Source organism: Peromyscus eremicus, chromosome 22, assembly GCF_949786415.1.
Source record: "Peromyscus eremicus chromosome 22, PerEre_H2_v1, whole genome shotgun sequence".
Taxonomy (NCBI): Eukaryota; Metazoa; Chordata; class Mammalia; order Rodentia; family Cricetidae; genus Peromyscus; species Peromyscus eremicus.
The window spans coordinates 20,482,756-20,502,874 of NC_081437.1; the positions used below are offsets into that span (position 1 = coordinate 20,482,756).

A 20,119-nucleotide genomic window follows, 5' to 3' on the forward strand; every position below is an offset into this window, starting at 1 on the left:
GCTGCCTCGGCCTCCCAAGTGCTGGAATTACAGGCATGAGCCCCCATACCCAATCCTGACTTCTACTTCTTTCCTCTATTCCTATAATAGGCATTTTCCAAATCAGTACTAAGGGAAAGTTTCAGCTTAGTCTCACTCTATTCCCAAGTCACATTTTCCCTAGATCAGATGTTTTGTATGGCGAGAACACCTATGGCTTGTCTGACCTTCACATGCTATTCACAACATATACAAACAGTTAAAAATTTAATAAACGGGGCTGGAGAGATGGCTCAGAGGTTAAGAGCACTGGCTGCTCTTCCAGAGGTCCTGAGTTCAATTCCCAGTAACCACATGATGGCTCACAACCATCTGTAATGAGATGGCACCCTCTTCTGTATACATAATAAATAAATAAATCTTAAAAAAAATTTAATAAACGTTTAAAATGTATTTAAAGGATGTCACCTAAAACTAAGAATCCCAAAGTCTTCCAAGAGAAAAAGGTTAATACCCCCCTCATGTATTGACATCTAAATATATTTGATCAGTTAACTTCCCTGCCCCAGAACAGAATCATCCTTGTTTTATGAAGACAAGAGTCTTATTTGAGAAGCAGCTCATACTGGCTTGGAATTGTCTTCAACCTAGGAAGGCCTCTCACTTGTAGCTCGGCCTCCAAAGTGTTGGTATTACAGGTATGAACTACCATACCCATTTATTTCTGGTAACTAATGTTCCCATTTGATTTTTTGCAAATAATCCAATTAGACTAGATCCTTCAATTAAAAATTACCAGATGTTTTTTAAATATTTTCATTATGTGTATGTATTGGGGGAGTAGTGGGGAAGAAGCTTGTAACCGCAAGAGCCTTCAGAAACCAGAGGTGTTGGATCTCCACTGCAGCGGAGTTACAGACAGTTTGGGCAGCCCGATTTGGGTGCTCAAAACTAAGCTCAGGTCTTCTGGAAGAGCAGTACTTTCTCCAGACCCTCCTCTAATTTTTAAAACATCCTCAAAATGGAATTTTTGTGTTTGCAGTGATAGGGATCACATTCAGGTCTCCAGCACACTGAGCAAGTGCTCTGCCATGGAGCCACACCTTAGTCCAGAAAAATGCAAGTTATTTAAATGAAGGTAACAAATGGCTTGTTACTTAACCTGCCAGACAACTGAGTATCCTAATAGTGTGACATTTACTTATAATTATTAACTAAATTTTCATATTTACTTAGTTGCATCTATGGCAAAATGATCTCCTAAGTTAATGATGGTAAAATTGGTGTTTTCAGTCATAAAAAAGAGTTAACTATCACTTTATAACTGTCAAGCAAAGCAAGGAATAGCTGTTCAAAAGCACAGAGGTAACGGGGTGTGGTGGTGCACATCTAATATCTCAGTAGTGAGTTCAAGGCCAGCCTGCTATTAAGTGGCAAGTAAGTTCCAGGTCAGTCAGGGCTACATAGTGAGATGGCATCTCAAAACAAACAAATAAAAATGATGTATTTAGAGATTAAAAATGACAAAGATGGTCACCAAATAGATCAATGAAAAATAAGCAGCAGTTCTGCACCAACACACAACAAAATATACTTTATTTTGACAGCAATGCACTCGGTGCTGCAGGTGAGGCATGCGACTAGGAGTCCGCATATCACAGGCCAGTGTGGAAATCCGTGAAAACAAATACTATTCTGAAGTCTTGAAGGTTTCGTTCAAGTTGAAGACAGAGTTGTGTTCACTCACTGAAAATGGAGTATGATATTATCCCTACTCAATCAACAACCATGCCACTAACCAAGAGTGCAAAGCCAACCAGGAGAAGCTTTAGCGCACTCAGAAATCACTTTTAATATCAATGACAGAAAGATTTCACTTATTCAACTCAGGCAAAAATCCTTCATTAGACCTGGAAGCTGAGCATACAAACATCCATTTGTTCATCTGTATAACTAGCCGATTTCACTGTCCTTTATTTCACCAAAAGCAAGTACCAGTTTGCCCAGACGTGGCTTAGATGAAGAAGCATATTCTAATACTTTATAATGTCATACATTTGGGGCTGAGTCAAATCTGACCCCTTTCCAACAGAGGGCATCAAGTGCAGCTCAAATGCAATAGCTGAACTTCCAAGGGAAGATGTGAAAAACCGATGCTAAGGAGAGATCGCATCTTTTGATGAAACTATTAGGTGCTACAGACTTGTCAAAATCAACTCGAAGGCGGAAGGCTGAAACACTGGGAAGCAGTATTTTTAGATAAGCTGCTTCATTTTTTTCCCTTCTTTTAGAACAGATGCAGATTAATGGTTTATGCAAGGATGCACACTGACATTCTGCTCAACTGTTTTCTAAATGCAATACTGTGGGTTTAAACAGTATGCTTCCATTTACACAAATACCTTATACATAGTCAATACAGCTTAAGATTGAGAAGAAAACACTTTACCTACTAAGAAATTCACTTATCAAACCTCTGCTCTTTTACACAGTATTTTTAGAAGTAACACAGGACCAAAACATCCAACTATCACTTTATTTATATTACTATGCTTAAGTTACATGGGAAAGACAGCCAAGCAGTTCTGCCCCATTTCAGAAAGTTTCCAATCAACACCAAGTACATGGTGACAAGGAGCTAGGGAAGGTGACATCTGTGGGTCAAGACTGACAAGGAAGAATGGGTTCTGGTGCTACAGTTCCTCTCCAACAAGAATATGGCACACTGGCCAGCACAAGCCATGCTAACACTGAGCCTCCAGCGCCAGGCACAGATTCGGATCTCTTCTTGAAGCTAGCAAATTAAGTGAAATAACTGGGTTTAAAAGAAAGTTTAAAATGAAGCCCAAATAAGTTTAAAAACCATGCTCTTGACATATTCTCTACTCAAAATGTACACAAAACACTCCTTTTCACTCTAGGAGCCCCAATTTTTTCCCCTCATATAGCCCACCATGTAGCTGCAGACTCTTCTGCCTCAAGATGTAAACATAGGGAAAAAATTAACGGCATCTGCAAAATATTCTCTCTACAAACTGCTGTTGGATGGGAAATACAAAATTTAAAAAAAAAAAAAAAGAGAAAGAAAGATTCCATCTCAAGATTCTCACACCCTCTTGTTCCGCAGTTCATGAATCCGACTCTGATGCTAAGGTGACAGTGTATGTAAGTAGATTTTTGTTTTCAGTGAAGGAGACCTGGGAAAAGATGGATTTATCTTTCTTCTTCAAGAGTTATCAGACGGTACATGCTCCTCAAAGCCTTCACTCTCTCGAACTAGTGCACGTTCCAGGATCACACGGCCTTCCTTATAACGCTGGCTGTCTTCAGTAGCAAACTCATAGATCCAGCCCAGTTTGCTATTGCAGTTTTTGCAGCTCACATCTCGAACCATGTGGCGGCCAGTGAGCATGACCCGATCTTGAACTTCACTGTACTGCAAGTTAACTACCTAAAAAACAATACATGTACACACACAAAAACGCTTGTAAAGTCATGTAAGTTAGTGACAATTCTGACAATAGGAAATGTATGTGCAATTAAGTATTAAAGAGCTGTGCATGCCCATGATCCCAGTGTGGAGAGGCCGAGGCAGGAGGATCATGAGTTTGAGGTGAGACCAGCCTCACCACACAGTGAGACCCTGCCTCAAAACAACAAACCACCGAGCAAGTGTAGTTACACTCGTGATAGCCACCTAGAGCTGGTTTGAAGAGATGCTGGGATAGCCAGGCCTGGGCTACTAGGCCTGTAATCATAGTGTTTGGGAGGCAGAAATAGGAAAGAAGGAGTTCAAGGCCAGCCTCGCCCAGTTTCAGGTTCAGTTTCAGGCCAGCCTAAGCTATAGGAGATTCTTGTCTCAACCCCTACCCCTGATACACACATCAAAAAAAAAAAATTAATAAATAAAAAACAAAAAATATGTTGCTGAGACAGGTAAACATCTGGTAATTGCACTGTACTGGGTATCTAATTTGGGAATTTTTTAAGAGTTATTTTTCTATGGATGAGTGCTTTGCTCACATGTATGCACATGTGTGTGTGGTGCCTGTGGAGGTCAGAAGGCATTGCATCCCCTAGAACTAGAATTACAGATGGGTGTGAGCCTGCATGTGACTGCTAGGAACCAAACTTGGGTCTCCTGAAAGAGCAACTCGTTAACTGCTGAGCCATCTTTTCAGCCCCCAATCTAATGTAGTCTTTATATAGTACTAGACAAGTCCAAGTCTCGCCATTTATATATGGTAGTTATATTTCTGGTTGTTGTGAAGAAAAAGGTCTGGAATTGAAGCTACAAAATATACGTTTGGGTTCAATTGTTAATTCACTCTGTAGTGATGAATGTAAGATAATCAAAGAACCTGTCACAATATCATCAGTGTTCCATAAAGTGTCATTTTTGTTTCTGAAAACATACTCTATATATACAAACATGTTGGGCTAGGCTAAGCTACCACAAGCTATACAATGCAACACATTAGTTTAAGGAAGTGCAAAGACAATGAACACAAGAATTGGATTCTAAAATAATATGGAGAATTTCCAACCATTCTAAATACCCAACAATCCTCTAAGCTTTACTTTCCTCTAACAGATCAATAGCAAATAATTTTGGCTTTAAAGGTTATACAGTCTTAATTCCAACTACTTAGCCTTGACACTAACATAAAAACCCAGACTATTTAAGTAAATGAATGAGCAAGATTGAAGACTGTTTACAGTTAACAGGCAGCTGGCCTGCCACAATGTCACCTCATCCTGTGAACACACTATTGATTCTCTGAGAGAAGCTTCTTTACTCATGGAACAGAGCAACAATCTCTAATGAAAAGTTAATCTGATCTTCTAAAAGCACTCACTTGAGACAAGACTAGATCTGTTTCTTAGTCTTAAAGATTTGGAAATTCAACTTTGCTAGGCTCCAGAGTGCACAATCACATCAACTCATCTCAAAACAGGTCCAAAATTTCAAAGCCAAGCAGACTAGACACACATTTGCAAATCTGTAAATGCTTTTCCTTTTGGTAGATCCAAAGAAGCCAAATGATAATTAGAAAGCTGACTGACAACCATTAATTATACAGCAAGAGAAGTTAGCTAGATTCGCTTCCAATAGATAAGCTGCAATGGTTACCTCCCTAATGGGCCAGTCAGTGACACAGAAGGGAGAGAAGATGGGTATGTCAGCCTCTTTTTCCAAATTCTCTAAAGTAACACATTGTTATACTGCATATTCCCCAAAGAGACAGAGACCCATCCTTTTTTATTGCTGTTTTGAGACAGAGTCTCACTGTGTAGCTGAAGCTGATCCAACTGGCCTATAATTTCTCCAATTTGTGGAAATCTTCCTGCTTCGGCTTTCCAAGTACCGGGATTATAGACAGAAGCCACACACTCTGCCTCTCTTCTTCTAACTCTTTATTTAGGCTTTTATAAAAATAAATAGGTAAATAAAATAAAATCATGTCCCAGTAATGTATCCCTGAAATCCTAGAGACAAGCTAACAGGCAGCCTCTTCTGCAGGTTTCAGCCGCCATTCTGGTACTTCCTGGTGTCTGTAAACTCTTGAGGGAATAGTCTAGTGTTGCTGTCAAATATGTCCACTGAAGATATGTAAGAATGAAGTTTTTTTCCACCAACCTTGTTAAAAAGAAACGCTCTACCGGTGGCGCCTGTGAACCTCGTAGAGATGAGTTCTGAGCGGTTGGTCAGGATCGTATCACAGTTTGCACAAGAAAACAGACGGGTACCACCGATATGGTCAAGGAAGATTCTGCCCATTTTGAGAGCTAAACTTCTAAAAACCTAGAACAAACGGAAAAAGATAAGACACACATTATTTAAAAAAAATGGTAGCAGCTATTAGGGGAGGCATTATAGGTTATTTATATACTATCATCTCAGGTTTTGTTTTTTTTTCCTAGTACCTGTTCTGTGAAATATCTGACCCCGAACAAAGGGATTCAAAGTTCTGAACAAAGGGATTCAAAGTTCACACAGTAAACAAATAACCAAGACACCCCATAAACATGCTTAGTTGAGACTAAAGGAGTGGTATCACTTCTCTGTTGGTTGGTGTGAGGAACAAACAAAAGGAAAATGGAATTTCATTACAAAATATGTATCTATCTATCACTGGCACAGATGGGCTGAAGAGATGGCTCCATACTCTTAAAACACTGGCTGCTCTTGCAGAGGACTTGGGGTTGATTCCTAACACCCATATGAAGGATCACGACTGTAACTCCAGGTGATTCAATGCCCTCCAAAGGCACAGACCTACATGTAGGCAAAATACCCATACACAGTGTGAACAAAGCTAGCACAGCACCAGCGGTAAGTCTACATTCTGAGCATGTGGTATGTAATTTAAGGAAAGACTCGGAGGTATGGGGCACAGGTGGGGTAATCAGATAAGAGCAGATAACAGTACAATTTCAAAGAAGAAAGGGCTGGGAATATAGGTCATTGGCGGACACTTGCCTGACATACTGGAAGCCCTGAGTTTACCGCAGCACTACACACTACACACACACAAAGACAACGAAAATAACAACAAGAGGAACCTGTGGCTTGAGAGGGAGAGGTGAGCTGACGGTCTGTGTGGTCACTGTCCAGGGCAAACAGTCAGTCTGAGTCTAAAGTCCATGGAGCCCTTACTTTAAAATTCACAATTCTGGGAGGGTTTCACTTCCACTCCCCACTTCACCCAAACAAGTTGACAGGTCAAAGGCTGCAGCTGTTACAGAATAGTAGCTGGAATGCAGTTCCACAAACTCTAAGACAAAGTTCTTCATTACCCTCTACTGCCTCCCCCAAGGAAGGGGGGATGGTGCTGGCCTAGCCAGCTTCAGGCTAGAGCTACCAGGACAGAAAAGGAGAAGAAGGACTTTCCAGCTATGATGTAACTTAGCATTAAGGAATTTTACTGATTACTGATCCAATAAATTATACAAGCACTACAATCCTCAACCAACAAAGCTTTGAAACAAGTTTCTGAAACCAGGATAACACACACTTTAGTATTCTAAGAGTTACAGAAGGCAACAGAGTCAATCCCTTAAATTCACTGCAATTCATTTCTCCTGAAGTATTTTTAAATCTCTAGAATATACGCCAGGTTTCATTTTAAAGTGTTTCTGGGTGTTATCAGTTTCCTGTGTTTCAAATGTTTACTAACACGTTAAGCGTTGAGCAGCTGATACAGCTGTCCTGTGTGTGTGTGTTGGGGGGGGGCAGGGAGAATCTAGACATATCTGCAGTACTTTCATTACAAACTAATAAGGAAGCTCTTTCTTCTTACATTTATGAACTTTTCCAGCCCTTAGACAATCCTGGTGTCATCAGAAGGGTCATTCTGAAGGGAAGAGTGGACACAGGAGAAGGAAATGGGTGGATGAAAAAGTATGACACACGTTTGAAATGCCATAATGAAATCCATTCTACAACCAAAAATACTAATTAAAAAAGAGAAACTAAGGCCAGGTGGTGGCGCTCATTTTTAATCCCAGCACTCTGGAGGCAGATCTCTGTGAGTTCAAGGTCAGCCTAGGCTACAGAGCAAGATCCAGGACACTTAGAGCTATTACAGAGAAAAACCCTGTCTCAAAACAAACAAACAAACAAAAGAAAACAAGTATATTAAAGAAAAATCATCAGAGGCAGGATTTATCAGTTCACATTTGAGGTATGCCAGAGAAAGAGGGAGTTCCAGGGCAGCCAAGGCTACAATAAGACTACTGGTTTTCTGTTTTTGTTTCCATTTTTAAAGGAACAAAAGCCACACTATGCAAATCCCAACACCAGACTTAAGCCATGGTAGTTAATTCTGATTCCATTCCTGGCAATGCTTGCTGCTTTTACAGTCCTTAAGCACATTTGATTCAACACACACACACACACACACACACACACACACACACACACAGAGAGAGAGAGAGAGAGAGAGAGAGAGAGAGAGAGAGAGAGAGAGAGAGAGAGAGAGAAAACACTAACTTAAGGTCTGTTAAGTTGAATTCATCAGCCCAGAGATACAGCAGTGAACAAAACACAAATTTCATTTAAACTATACAAGCTCTTATTAACTTTAAAAAGGTGAACTGATACTTAAAATTTGGGGAAGAGCCAGAATTGGTGATGGACCCCAGTAATCTCAGCAGTCAAGAGGCAGAGCCCCCAGGGAAACACCACAATTTTCAGGCCAGTTTGGTTTATTTAGCAAGTTTCTGGACTACAGAAAGAGACCCTGACTCAAACATTAACTAAAATTTAGGGAAAGAGGACTGGGGATGTAGATCAATGGTAGAGTGCTCACGTAGTGTGTGTAAGGCCCTAGAGTCACTCCTTACATCACAAATAGATTAATTAAAAATAAATGCTAAGCCGGGTGGTGGTAGTGCACACCTTTAGTTCCAACACTTGTGAGGCAAAGGCAGGCAGATCTCCATGAGTTTGAGGCCAGGCTTATCTACAGAGTGAGTTCCAGGACAGCTAGGGCTACACACAAAAGCCATGCCTTCAAAACAGAATCAAAACACAAAATTCTAAGTGGCTGGAGAGATGCTCAGCAGCTAAGAACAGTTGGTGCTCTTGAGGACTCAGGTTCAGCTCCCAGCACCCATATCAGGAAGCTCAGAACTGACTGTAGATCCAGCTCCAAGGGCTCTGACACCCTCTTCTGGTCTCCATGGTTACTCATAACCATGGCTGACCAAAGCACACATAAATCTTAAAGAAATAAGATTTGGGCCCGGGGGGTGATGGTGGTGGCGGAGAGAGAGGTCAGCGGTTAAGAGCACTTACTTACTGCTCTTGCAGAGGACCAGAGTTCTGTTTAACTGCCTGTAACTCCAGCTCTAGATCTGATATCCTCTTATGGCCTGCAAGGGAACCTGTACACACGAGATACGCACACACTCAATAAATAAAACAGAACCCTTAAAAACAAAATTTGGGTAGAAGGGCCTGTACTTTTGAGGGGAGTGGATCAGGTAACGGAATACACAACATATTTTCTCATAGCAACTATGTTAAGCAGTTTACTGTTCTCTCCCATCCCAGAGTTTCTGGGATTTGTTTTAAAGGTAATTTTCTCTCCAACTTTCAAATATCAGACTTGATTTAACTGTAATGAAATAACTCTATTTCTAGATTGACCTTAGATGCTGCTATGGAAGACGCTATGGTTCCAAACAAACTGTACGCCTTCTACCTACATCATTCTATCTTTGGCTCAGTATTACAGGAATAGCTGTGACCGACCATTTGGTACTGAGGGTAAATAGACTTAATATGCCTTCTTTCCTGCTTCAAATTCATTCTATTTTTTACTCTACCCAAGTATTTTTACTGGCTTCAATTATATGATTCATTACCAAGACTAAAAATATCTAGAAAGAACTTTATGTTCATGATTCCTGATTGTGATTGCCATTTACATATAAACATAAGTATTTGTAACTATAAAATGTAGTTTTTGTTTGCCAAAAAAAAGTTATGTTGTCAACAGAAGTAAAATCTCTGCATTGTCATTAGTTCCCAGCAAGCCTTCGCTTTACAAGGTTGGAAACGTAAAGCAGCACTGAAGAACTAGAGCTGGCCCCAGGCTGACATCAATTTCAATCCCACTGCTGTATCCTGAAAGTCTGTGTCCCCAAGGAACGTGTACACTGAAACCCAGTCACCAATGTGATGGCATCCGGGGAGGAACTGGGTCATAAAGACAGAACCCTCATTAGAGGATTGGGGGCCTTAAAGAGGCTCCATGGAGCTATCTTCCCTTCCTACCATCAAGACACATCTAAAGGGGCATCAACGAAGCAGGAAACAAGTCTTTACCGACACCACTCTGCTAGTGCTTTTTTCTTCAAACCATGAGAAATAAATTCCTATTGTTTATAAATTACCCAGTAGTCACTTCAGTAGTCTGAAGAAAGCCACTTTATTCTTGAGGGGACATTAAAAGGCTGAAGTCATCATATTTGTCTGGACCTGAACAGTGTGAACTGTCTCAGACCTAAGCATGTTCAGTGTATTGGACAATGCACTTGGTACATACCTAAGCATGTTCAGTGTATGGGACACTGCACTTGGTACATATCATTTAACTGTGATAATTCTCATAGTAGTTATATATTACCCTACTTTTATAGGTGCAAAAATATAGCCCATGCAATTTCCAACAAGTAGCCAAAAACTAGAAAACAACGATAAACATAACACCACCACTTACGTCAGTTTGGAAAGCCTTTTCTCTTTACCTTTCACCACTAAATGTATTCAAACACTCATTCCATCTAAGACTGTTAAAGGCCACAGTGTTTTAAACCCAGCACACATTCACAGATAATGTTACACTTACGCTGGATTAGTGCCACCAAGTACAAACAGGGAATACAATTTAGCTACCACCTTCTAAAAGCTCTACAAAACTGCTTCTCTATAAATGTTGAAACCTTTTGTTGGAAAAACTTGAGACAGGTCATGGTATGTAGTTGAAGTGGTCTTGAATTTACAGTATTTCTCCTGCTTCAGCCTCCCAAGTGATGGGAATATAGACCTATGCCATCACGGTTACCTAGAGATGATTCTTACAGAAAAACTAAACACCTTAGAGGCCGAGGGAGAAGTATTTGGAGTTTAATATCAGCCTGAGAAGTCCAGTGAAGTTTCTGTCTCAAAATAAAACTTAAAAAATGAAAGGGAAGGGGCAGAATGTGGAAAATGTCCCCGAGATGTGGCGCTGTGAAAGAGCATTCTGCCTAGCATATGAGGCCCAGGTTTGAATAATGGGGGTGGAGGGTTGATCCTAAAATTTTATTGGGCTCAGTGGTAGAGTGCTTGCTGGTATGTGAGAGGCCTAGCTTCCATCTTTAGCATCTCTTCAGAATATCAAAAGAAAACAAAAATCCCAAAGAGCTTATTAAGAAATACTTCATTATGTGATAACCTTGTCTACTGGTAAGTACCCCATGACTCCTTGTAACTCTATGAAGTTGTATCATCATCCCCACAAACTGGCTTTGCTTCTAAAATTCTCACAAACTAGTCTGCAGCTAGTCTCTCACTGTGTCCCATTGCAAAAAACATATCATTTGATACTTTTCTGTGCTCAAGTTCCACGTATGGCTGAAATCAGGACCCAACTAAGAGTATGGATTAAGTTATATTTGTGATGCTCCTTTTACTTCAACACTTCAAGTGAAACCAGTCCAATATTAGTCTGTAAGTCACACTTAAGCACAGCCCTTCTGGCAGTACTTTTGCATAGTTCCGAGCTATAAAATCCTAAACAGGTCTAAGTATCAAACCTGGTTGCTTAACAGTTCATGTGCTATTATCTGAAGTAGTGAGGGACCAGGAGGGAAATACAGTGAAGTTCATAGACAACTCAGGTATTTTACTGATTATCTTCAATTTCTTCTCCCACCAAAGAGCACCCTTACCCTAGAATTTCTAACTTCCATTCGCAACAGGAGATTCTAAGTTAAGTAACTGTATCTCAGGATCTCCACCTTAAATTTTTTAATTACACAATTTATCTTTTTTTTTTTTTTTTTTTTTTCCGAGACAGAGTTTCTCTGTGTAGCTTTGCGCCTTTCCTGGATCTCGCTTTGTAGACCAGGCTGGCCTCGAACTCACAAAGATCCGCCTGGCTCTGCCTCCCGAGTGCTGGGATTAAAGGCGTGCGCCACCACCGCCCGGCCACAATTTATCTTTAAGTTTAAAAAAGAAAACTACCTTTCTTTCAAGGACCCATGAGACAATGTCCCTAAAAAGGAATGATTTTAAAAATTGGACATGATGGGTTTGTATAAATCCCTAGTTTTCAGGTCATAAAACAATTATCAAAAAAGCCCGTTTGGCTCTTTTGAAATGTGGTATCTTATTGTTGGTCTGTTCTGACTCAGCAGTTAAGAGCATTGGCCACTCTTCCGGGGGACCTGGGTTTGATTCCCATCACCCATATATGGACTCACAACATCTGTAACTCCAGTTCCAGGGTATCTGATGCCCTCTTCTGGCCTCCACCTGCACCAGAAACACAACTAGTGCACAGAGTACATGCAGGCAAAGCTCCCATGCACAGAGAATAAAATAAAACCCAAACCAAAAACACAGGGGTCAGCAAACCAGGGTCAGTTGGCCAAATCTAGATCATCTCTAATTTAACTGCCCACATGATAAAAACAAAATTATTCTTTTAAAAGGTTAAGAAGAGGGCTAGAGAGATGGCTCAGTGGTTAAGAGCACTGGCTGTTCTCCCAGAGGACCTGGGTTCAATTCCCAGCACCCACATGGCAGCTTACAACTGTTTGTAATTCCGGTTCCAGGGGATCTTCTACCTTCATACCAATGCACATAAAATAAAGTTAAATAAATTATTTAAAAAAAAGGTTAAGAAGAAAACATCAAATATTTTAGTGGTGATAGTTTCTTTGAAACATAGCCACACTCCTTCGTTTATACTTAACCTCTTTCTAGCTACCAGCAGAGTCTACGTGGCCATTGTATGGACTGGTGGCTTGCAACACTCAAACATCACCATCTCAGTCCTTATCAGGACACGTCTATCCTGCTTAAGAACACACTGAGATAGGAAAAAAGATCTTCACTTAGAAAGCAGTCTTTCTCAGAAAAACAGAAACTTGGCTGGCAGTCAGGTCTGAAGATCAATAGGAGTAGCTGACAAATTACTGTAATTCCATTCCCATTTTCTTCATGGATTTTCTGGCTAAAATCATTGGCATTCTGAGTTGGGCACAGTGGCTCAGGTCTGTAAACCCAGCATTCGGAAGACTGAGCACAGAGGATTGAAGTGAGAGTTCCAGTCTCAAAAAACAAAAATCCTTAGCTTTCCATAACCACTTGAGCATACTGAAGATCAACTATATGAAGATCATTCAAATCAGTAATACATACCCAGCTGCTGCCTCCTCACTTCACCCCCAAGAACTTACACAGTAGGGTCTAGATTATTTAAACTCTAAAGCCAGGTGCTATTTTTGTATTTCAAGTTCCCCCACCCTCAATACCCTTGTAAACTTTGACAAATTGTCCTGTTTACTATGTAAAAAGGCAACAGCAATATCTCTGAATGAGAATTAAATGGAGATACTATATCCTGAGAAAAGTGCCCTGTATAGTGAATGCTAAATAGAAGTTGTAAAAGTGGACTACACATCCCATTCCAACTCTGCCCCACCACAGATGTGAAAATAGGGTTCAGAATGGATACAAAACAGTAGCAATGAACAGCTTCGCCTCCTGTTAATTACAGTCATGTTAAGTATTCAGGTCGTAGATTATAAACAGGACGAAAGCTAGAAACCTAAGATTTCAAATTCTTAGTGTCTCAACTTTGGTCTTAAAATAGGTACCTGCCCTCCCTGTAATTAATAATCCAGTTTGGTCTCTATCCTGGCAAATGGATTTAGCCTAAGGAGGCACCATTTCCTAGCTCTAAAAATACCAAGGAGAACAATAGGCATCTATTTTCCTTTGCACAGGACCTGGTGGAAAACGTCCACACTTCAGAAAGACTATTCCTTAGTTAAGGAATTATACCTTTGTGGCATTTCCACAAATACCCATCACAGTGTTCCCACCACCTCTGGACAGAGCAGAGGGGTCTTTTTCACTGCACCAGATGGGGGAAGATAAAGTGTGTATAAGGAGGCTGGTACACAGGGTTCTAGTAATGAAAGGGTTACAAACACCTGCCCCTTCCAGAAGTAGTTTGTTTTTGATTCTGCTAAAATGAATTCACATGAAAACATGGTTGTCTATTTGGTTTTCAGTCTCTTCTCTCTAGAACAAAGGAAAGAACAAAAACCATAAAACTTTTTAATAGCTGGAATAATTATTAATATAGTAATAAACATTTGATGCTATTGAAGTTTCATTAACTATTTTCATAGCAACTTGTAACAATATTCTACTTAAAAGTTACAAGGACAAACAACAGTTCAATCTATAAAATCTATTTTTTTCTTTTTGTAATACAGAAAATCAAACCAAATACCTTGTGTGTGCTAGAAAAACACACTCCCACTACGATACAACCCAGCGCAACTTTCTTACTTTTGTACTTGGTTAGCAAGAGCCAAGTTTCAATGACATAAGAAAGCCATGTCATCCTCTTACAGTACAGTACAGTATCAAGTCACTCTGCTGGGTCAAATGATGACCTGCTTGTGGGACTGGGTCTTCATTTGACAATAAGTAAATATGCCTGGTCTTCTCACCTAAGACAATGCCTTATTTTATGTTTTGTTAAGCAATTTCCATACTGACTATATTTCCAGAATACTGCTTAGTCATCATTAGAAAATAAGACCAGTCACATAACTCAGCAGCTAGTCATGAGTCAGCAAATAATCTGAGTTGGTCATCTCCCCCAAAAACTTCTTGGCAAGACAAACATGATCCCCTTGGCTGTCATGATATAAGACTGAAAGCTTCTTGCTGGATAGCTACAGTACAGTTTATGTGTTTTCTAGACTCAAGAGCCAAATAGCAAATTCATGTCTAGCTAACAGTTCCCAAATTACACATTTGTTACCACACAGCATTACCAGGGAAATGGTGTTAATTTACATAGTTATATAACTGTCAAGGCACTACAAAACAAAGGATAATCTAGATACAAATATACTTAGGACTACCTTCACATCTCACAAATGCACAGTTAGCAGTAGTTTCATGTCTCATAAACTTTTTCATAGGGTTTGGGGTACATCTTATGTCCTTAATCAATTTAGACATTTTTATTAGACCTATTTAATTGTGTGGGGCACATGGAGATCAGGACAGCTTTGTGGAACAAGTTCTCTCTTTCACCCATGTGGGTTCCTGAACTAAGTCAGGCTGTCGGACCTCCATTAAGCACCTTTACCTGCAGGGCCTCTTCCCTGACCCTTTTTCCTTTTTATTGTTTCTAAATCTCCTTAGTGGACAGGGAAGACAAATGAGTTGAGGAAAAGTCCCAGTATTCCAACTAGGTGTTCTTTTAGAAGAAGCCACATACATTTTATCAGGCATGCTTAGAAAAGTTACTGTTAAAAATCCAAGTTGGTTTCCCTTACAAATTGAATGTATTTCATTGTGCCTTTCCTAGAGATAAGATGGTTGCTACACATCAACTAAGGGGAAATATCTCTACTGATCAGTAGGCAGGATTAGGTTATAAGGCAGGCATTAATTAACACACCTGGAATCCCAGCACCAAGGACAACAAGGCAGAGTTTAAGGCCAGCCTAGACTATGGGGTCTGAGATTCTACTGAAAAATAAGTGCATTGGTTCTTTCCAAAGAGCACAAAATACCTTGTGCTCCACTATACACACCAGGTTGTGTGCATTTACACACACACACACACACACACACACACACACAGTCTGCCAAATTGCACATGCTCCATCTTCTTGCTATTTGTAAAAGCCCCAGGGCTGTTTTTCCTAAGCCCATCTGGCCAACATCAACCCACAGGCTTTTAATTTTCTAAGCCTAATATCAGTTCTCTTCAGAGTACTTCCTACTTCCTCCTCCTGGTGTCTCACTGCCTCATCTTTGAACTTTCTGTAACACTCATTTCGTAACTTACCAATATTTAGCGTTGTGCTGTTTCTCAATTTCATTGGTCTGTAACCTTTTACTAAATTGGGAACATCCAGAGAGAAGAATTCACGTTTTCTGGCATCTCCTTCTTACCTAATACACTATAATATGCGATTAATTCTTAGTAAAAGAACCCATCAAGGCCCTTCACATCTGGCACAAATATGCACCCTAGAAACACTGAAGAACTTTGTCTTTCTCTATGCTGGAATGCAGCTGCAAGCCTGTCTCTGCAGCTTGCAAAACTGTCTCCTCTTAAGCCTGCTACTTAACCGGCAAGTTCACTTATTTCCCAAACCAAGGTAAGCCTGGGCTTAACTTTCACATTTTTTTCCATCTGTCAAAAGGACACCTGAAATAAAAAAAATCCTCAGATTTCCAACGGGGCTCTGCAAACAGAAAAAAAAAAAAAAGTTTAAAAAATAAATGAGCTGTACACCTCCCCTTATTTACCAGCCACTCCAAAGGGAGATTAGTCGGTGTCAGGATTAAACAGACCTTTGTACTACGGCGGCTTCTCACGCCAGGCTGGCACTACTCGGTCATCCTACCTACCTGGACAGCGGCGTGGAATTAACAGGGTGTGCAGGGAGGAGGCGCGAGGTGGGCTCCCCAGCTAGCCTTTGGGGGGGTCCCCGCCAGGCCGACGGCCCGCAGCCGGCCCAGCTGATCGCGCCCACGTGACGCCCGCCAGCCAATGGCCCGGCGCAAGGCGGAGAGCGCGGCGGCGGCGGCGGGGCCTCCTCGGCACAACAAACACAGGCGGAACAGCTGGGCGGGCGCGGGCTCCGGGGTGCTTAGCACCCGCGGGCTCCCCAGCAGCGTCTCCCCACCCCACCCCCCGACGCCCAGGGTCCGAAGGGACCGGAGGGCAGTACGGCAGGGAGGCTGGCACCTAGACGGGCACGGCCCACCGCCGAGGCACCGGGACGTGGGAGTCCGGCCTCCGCAGCCGCCGGCTGGGTGCGAGCGCGGCCCCGGCGCGCGGGCCCGCGGGCCGACCCGGAGCGGTGCCCGGGCGCGCCCCCGACGCTGCGGCGGGGACGGCAGCCGTGGGGGGCGGGGCGGGCGTAGGAAAGTGGGGGGGGGGGTGTCAACCCGGGGCGAGCTGTCCGTGGACCGGCGGACGGCCGCGGCGTCGGTCACCGAGGGTGGCGGGGAGGCGGGGGCCCGAAGGGGGTCGCGGCTGTTGCGGGCGGCTCGCGGGGCGCTCGGCTGCGCGGCGGGGGCGGCGCCACAGCCTCACAAAGAGCGACGGCCCGGCCCGCGGCCCTCCGGTCCTCTGGGGTCCTGGTGGCCGAGCCGGGACCCCGGACGAGTGCCGAGGGGGGGGAAGAGGCACTTCCTGCCTGGGGCCCCCGCCCCGGGCCGCTCCCCGAGGGCTTCGAAGCGGCCGGCCCGAGGGCTCCCGAGTCCCCGCCGGCTCCGAGCCCGGCGCCGGCCGCCGTACTCACCTGCGCGCTGGGGAGATCGGCGCTGCCAGCAGCTCTTTGGCTCCTCAGCTGGGTCGAAGCCCCTCGGCCTCCAAGTCTTCGGGTTTAGTCAGGCCTTGGCCCCGCCTCTCCCCTGTCGGGCCTCGGCGTCAATCACCCGGCGTGGCCCCGCCCTCCCTCCAGGCGGCTCTCCCGGTTGGCCCGCAGCACCCTTCATGTCTAGGCTCCGCCCCTTTCCCTGGCACTCTGCCCCTTCCGCCGCGCCCCGCCCCTTCCCTGGCTCACCCTCCCCCACTCCGGCTCCCCTACCCTCGGCCGCCCACCCCGCCCCGAAACCGCAGAGGATGGGCGGGCTCCTCGCTGCTCGTCCCGCCCCTAATTCGACACTTTGCATTCTTACAGCCAATCAAGGGGGCTAGCTCTGCCTCCTCGGGCAAGGTGGCCAATGAGGTGAGGCCGAGGGCACACCCCCGCCTTCCCAGCTGAGCGCACACAACACAGCATCCACGTGAGTCAGCTTCTTAAAGGCGACACCTCCGCTTGCCTAATTGCCGCAGCTGGGACTCGGTGCCAGTCATCGGCGGGCGTCGCCAGGTGGCGGCTGGGGCCTTAGCTTCCTGATAGCCAAGGAAGCCTGGAAGACGCGAAAACAACAAACAGGCTGTTTTCTAGGCAAAACAGGTATTTAGGTTAAAATGCACCCTACGTTGAAATGCTCGTTTTATTATTTCTTCAGGCCACTTCCCTTTCTTTACCTTACACAGAGTTACCTTTTACGAACAAATCCCCAACTCACGAGTCTCAGTATGTAGGAATTCATGGACTAGGAATTTTTTTTTTCAACGTGCTCGATTTTATTTACAACTCCATAACTTTTCTCTTGGCCATGGAAGTTATGCTCAAAAATGTCGGTCTTTGATGTGGAGATGATGTCTTGTGAATCTCGAGATCTGTTGAAAAGGATCGCTGTTCCCTTTGCCCTCTCTAGTGTTTAAGTTGACAGATTTTTTTTTTTTTTTTTTTTTTTTTTTTGGTTTTTCGAGACAGGGTTTCTCTGTGTAGCTTTGCGCCTTTCCTGGGACTCACTTGGTAGCCCAGGCTGGCCTCGAACTCACAGAGATCCGCCTGGCTCTGCCTCCCGAGTGCTGGGATTAAAGGCGTGCGCCACCACCGCCCGGCCTAAGTTGACAGATTTTTGCCCTTCCATTGGCTTTCCCAGGTAATAAATCTCTTGACTGACTGTGAAGATAACAAAAATATTTGGTCATGTCTGTTTCTCAAAAAAAATTTATAAAAATATGTAATATTTATATACAAATATATATTACATAAAGCACTAGTGTGTATATATATACATAAAATTTCAAACTAACTAGGATAATAGTATATTATATATATATGTATATGTATATATATGTACACACACACTAGCGTTTGAATTTAGTTTGCATAATGGAATAGGTGTCCTGAAGAAAACCCTAATACTTAACTCCTTAACCCTAAATCCTCCAGTATTTCATTCACTTAAAAAAAGTTACTCTGGCCTGGCCTTGTAGAACATGCCTTTAACCCCTGCTCACAAGGACGCAGCGGCAAGGGGATCTCTGTAAATTTGAAGCCAGCCTGGTTTATATAGTGAGTTCCAGGACAGCCAAGGCTACACAGTGTCTCAAAAACAAAGTTACTCTAAACATCAACAATAAAGGACTATCCTTGGATAAATGAGAATTTTGCAGGAGAAAAAAAAACACTTAAATGTACTGGGAGTTCTCATAATTCTTATATTTTTATTTTGCTTTCATAAAATTTACATTTAGAGCTGTGCACACTGTGCACATTACATGGTTGTAATCTTGGCACTCTGGAAAACTGAAGCAAGAGGATCAGAAACTGGACTACAGTGAAACTCTGCCTTAAATCAAGGTGCACATTTATCACAGGAAAGTACATTGCCTCATCCTGGTCCCCCAGTGTTTGGAAACAAGTCCAGGGCCTCCTCACATACTAGGCAAGTACTTTGACACTAAGTTACATCGCCCTGCCCTTTTTGAAATGCTAGATTGAGACACATCCAGTTATATTGCCCTTCTTGGTAACTTGTTTCCACCTTACTGTTACTGTTCCTGAGTAGCTGGGCTCACAGACTTGTACCACCACCCCAGCCTGATGCCTCATTTCCTAAGAGGCTTCTTCTGTCTTCCGCTGAAAATTTCAAAATGGATATGGGAGGGAACATAGCATACTTTTTCAACTTAATTTAGCAGCCATGATCAGTCTCTTTTAATTTTATTGTTTATATGGATTTGTGTCTTCATATATACATGTCGGTCTGGGTGCTGGAGGAGGCCAGGGAAGGTGTCAGATCCTCTGGAACTGGAGTTACAGGCATTTGTAAGCCATTTAACAAGGATGCTAGTAACCTGGGAACTCATGTCCTCTGCAAGAGCATCAAGTATATTCTTAACCATTGAGCCATCTCTCCGTCCCTGGTCATTCTTTGATATCAAATGTATTTTTTTATCTACAAATTTACCTTTGTCTCTATAATATTCTATAGCATGTCATTAACATCTATTATTGAGTTTTTGTTACTGATGGACATATAGGTTACCATTGATAAAACAACAAGTGTTTCTCGATATCATAATTTGAAAAAGAAGTACAGTGCCTAAGTCACAGGAAAGAGCAACTTTAAGAACTAGGTAAAAGGTGAAACAATGGAGAGTCTCCTCCCCTCCCCCATCTTCTTTAGATGGGGTCTCTGTTAGGATCCTGCCCTCACTTATGTACATGCGCAGCTCGGGGTCTTGCATCTTATGTCATCACGGGGCACTGGCGACTATGTATGTGCCTTAAAAAGCTGGATGCAGACCCCACACTCTCTCTGTTCCCTGCTCTGCTCCCCCCACCACCATCTTTCTCTCTCTCCAGGCTTAGCTCTCCTCTTCCTCCTCCCCCCTTTCCCTCCTAATAAAGCTCTAAAAACTAACACTGGGTTCTGTCGTGTCCGTGACCTTTCCACACAGTAACCAGTGCCACAACCAGCTCCGATTATCATCCTTTCATTGGTGCCGTGATTCGGATCTTG

The 20,119-nt window shown here is 42.8% G+C and overlaps 1 protein-coding gene across 6 annotated transcripts; it reads right to left on the reverse strand.

Annotated features, from left to right (window-relative positions):
- Positions 1 to 2,501: 2,501 nt before the first annotated feature.
- On the reverse strand, positions 2,502 to 17,268 carry Ypel5 (yippee like 5). 6 transcript variants are annotated; one of them, XM_059248298.1, is made up of 5 exons: positions 17,053 to 17,268; positions 15,585 to 15,987; positions 13,697 to 13,789; positions 5,621 to 5,785; positions 2,502 to 3,430 (listed from the first exon to the last, which is right to left on the reverse strand). In XM_059248298.1, exons 4-5 carry the CDS (start codon positions 5,759 to 5,761, stop codon positions 3,206 to 3,208), a joined length of 366 nt encoding a protein of 121 aa, XP_059104281.1. In that variant the 5' UTR covers positions 5,762 to 5,785; positions 13,697 to 13,789; positions 15,585 to 15,987; positions 17,053 to 17,268; the 3' UTR covers positions 2,502 to 3,205. The 6 variants fall into 6 exon arrangements, with proteins under 6 accessions (XP_059104281.1, XP_059104282.1, XP_059104284.1 ...); XM_059248299.1 differs by lacking the exons at positions 13,697 to 13,789; positions 15,585 to 15,987 and adding an exon at positions 7,284 to 7,337; XM_059248301.1 differs by lacking the exons at positions 13,697 to 13,789; positions 15,585 to 15,987 and adding an exon at positions 8,783 to 8,871.
- Positions 17,269 to 20,119: the final 2,851 nt, after the last annotated feature.